A 2240-nucleotide genomic window follows, 5' to 3' on the forward strand; every position below is an offset into this window, starting at 1 on the left:
CTTGTTCCTGCTATGCTCTGATTACATTTAAATGGAGAGCTGCTGGCTTTGTTACGCACAGGCAGTAGAATGCCCAATTCAAAAATACAGGGGTAAAAACCTTCCAAGTGCAGAAGTCTGAAGAGGGGGACGTGGGTGGTTTGTGCTGAGTACATATCTTGTTTCAAAAGAGGAGCTCTGATCAGGGTTTCTGTCATTGCCGCAGCTGGAAATGTGCAGAAGATGAGCTGACCTTACACCCCTGGTTTGTAAGAACAGAGCCATCTATCCTTCACCATCAGACAGTTCTGTGTGGGTACATGTCCAGGCATTAGTATGTATTTGCTGAAGTCTTGTGGACTCCCTGGCTAATGCTGTTCAGGATGCCCAAAGAAGGCCAGAAAAATGTGGTCAGGGTTGGAAAACAGCATGTGTGTAGACCTTTTCCTGGGCAAGGGCTTAACAATGATTTTCTTATGTTTAAGATCAATGGATCTGTCCAGATGGAGTGTGCGCTGCTGTATACCTTCCTGGAGGTATCACGCGACTGTAAGTTCAAAGAGCAACTGCATTCCCTGCAAAGCCAGGGGGTTCTGCCTTTCCTGAAAGGCAGCTACTACTATGATGATGAGGTAGAACTTCAGACTGATGGCAATCGGAGTGGCCACTTGCAGAATGGTGAGCTAGGTGAGTGGTCTTTTCTCCCTCCTACATGCCTCTCTGAAGGTGCTGTTTTTCTTTTCCCATCTTTGCTGCTAGTCTGTTTCAGAGGAGTAATGTTTTCTCTGCTGAGAAACTTCCCAGTGTGGCTGGTGGTGGTGGTTGGGATTTTAACAGTTGGGATAAGACTTAGCTTAAAGTGCTTAGCACTGTATCTCCCCATGGATTTCTAGAGCACCCATCACCCTGGGATTTTGTCTGAAGCACATCAGACAAGGGCCACAAAGCTGGTACTAATGATTGCTGCCCTGTGATATTAAGCAGTTAATTTAGGCCTCACACTGCTACTCAGAGAGCATCAGTACTTAGGCTAGGATTTTGGAAACAACTCTTGTTTTGGTACTGTTCCTGCTTCACTAGTCATCTGCAGGATGCTGTTGCCCCTTGTGCAGGATGTGTCATCTGGCATATTGACCTCCACCTAAGCAGAGTGAGGAGAAACTGCTCCCTCCTACAAATCTGCATAGGACTCATGCTCCAAGTGACAATGGGAAGCTTTGCCACAAGGAGATAGGATGAGGGATAATGGTTTCAAACTAAAAGAAGGTATATTCAGACTAGATATAAGGAAGAAATTTTTTACAATGGGAGTGGTGAAACACTGGAACAGGTTGCCCAGAGAGGTGGTAGATGCCCCATCCCTGGCAACATTTAAGGTTAGGTTGGATGGAGCTCTGAGCAACCTGATGTAGTTGAAGATGTCTCTGCTCATTGCGGAGGGCTTGGACTAAATGACCTTTAAAGGTCCCCTCCAACCCAAACTTCTATGATTCTATGAGATTTTGTATTTTAGATGGTGCTTAAGAGACAGGTCCTGACAGTAGTCACCTGAAAAAAATCATGCGCACTCTCTCACTTCCCCTCTCTAGGCAGGGTGTTGGCTGTAGCTGTCCTGTACAAATTTTGGTTGGAGATGTTCTAACCTCCCCTGTAGTGTTTTTGGGGCAGGACGAGGCTGCGCTTCACCTAAACTACAGATGATCAAACCTATTTGCACACTGTCTCTGGTGAATGAGTTGAGTGCACGCAAGGGAGTTGTAGTGCATATAGCTGTCACAAATGCACTGTGAAGGGGGGCTGGGTAGAAAGGAGGTTGTTAATGGAGATGGGCAAAGTGCTAGGGGTCAGCTTAACTGCACTGAACCTAGTCTGACTACAGCCTGTGAACTAAATCCTGCTGTTTGTGTTTGAAGTTTTTGACCCTGAGATAAATGAAGAAGTTGTCCGGATCATTGCTGCTCAGCTCGCTGAGATTGGAGACCAGTTTGATAAAGAAATCAAAGCAAGAGTAGTAAATGATCTAGTGCAGCACTTTCTGAATGAGAATCTGTCTGGAGAGGTGAGTGAAAAACAACCTAACCAGCAGTTTTGCTTTTAAATGTTGCGCATCCTACCTGCCCTGACTTTGAAGGAGCAAGCTTACAACATCTGCTGCTTTGCTAGTTTGCTGCTTTAATTATTGGAATTATTGGAATCTTTAAATTCAGCCCAAACACTTAACCTGTGAATATTTGTTAGGGTCTACAGATCATGGAAGGGGG

At 45.4% G+C, this 2240-nt stretch overlaps 1 protein-coding gene across 1 annotated transcript; it reads left to right on the forward strand.

Moving 5' to 3' along the window:
• Positions 1 to 455: 455 nt before the first annotated feature.
• Positions 456 to 2038, forward strand: LOC104458089 (BH3-interacting domain death agonist-like; the record flags this gene model as incomplete). Its single annotated transcript, XM_010084358.1, has 2 exons — positions 456 to 666; positions 1893 to 2038. Coding segments are annotated over exons 1-2 (357 nt in total), but the record flags the coding sequence as incomplete, so codon positions are not given.
• Positions 2039 to 2240: the final 202 nt, after the last annotated feature.

This window comes from Pterocles gutturalis, unplaced genomic scaffold (assembly GCF_000699245.1).
Source record: "Pterocles gutturalis isolate BGI_N339 unplaced genomic scaffold, ASM69924v1 scaffold38281, whole genome shotgun sequence".
NCBI lineage: Eukaryota > Metazoa > Chordata > Aves > Pterocliformes > Pteroclidae > Pterocles > Pterocles gutturalis.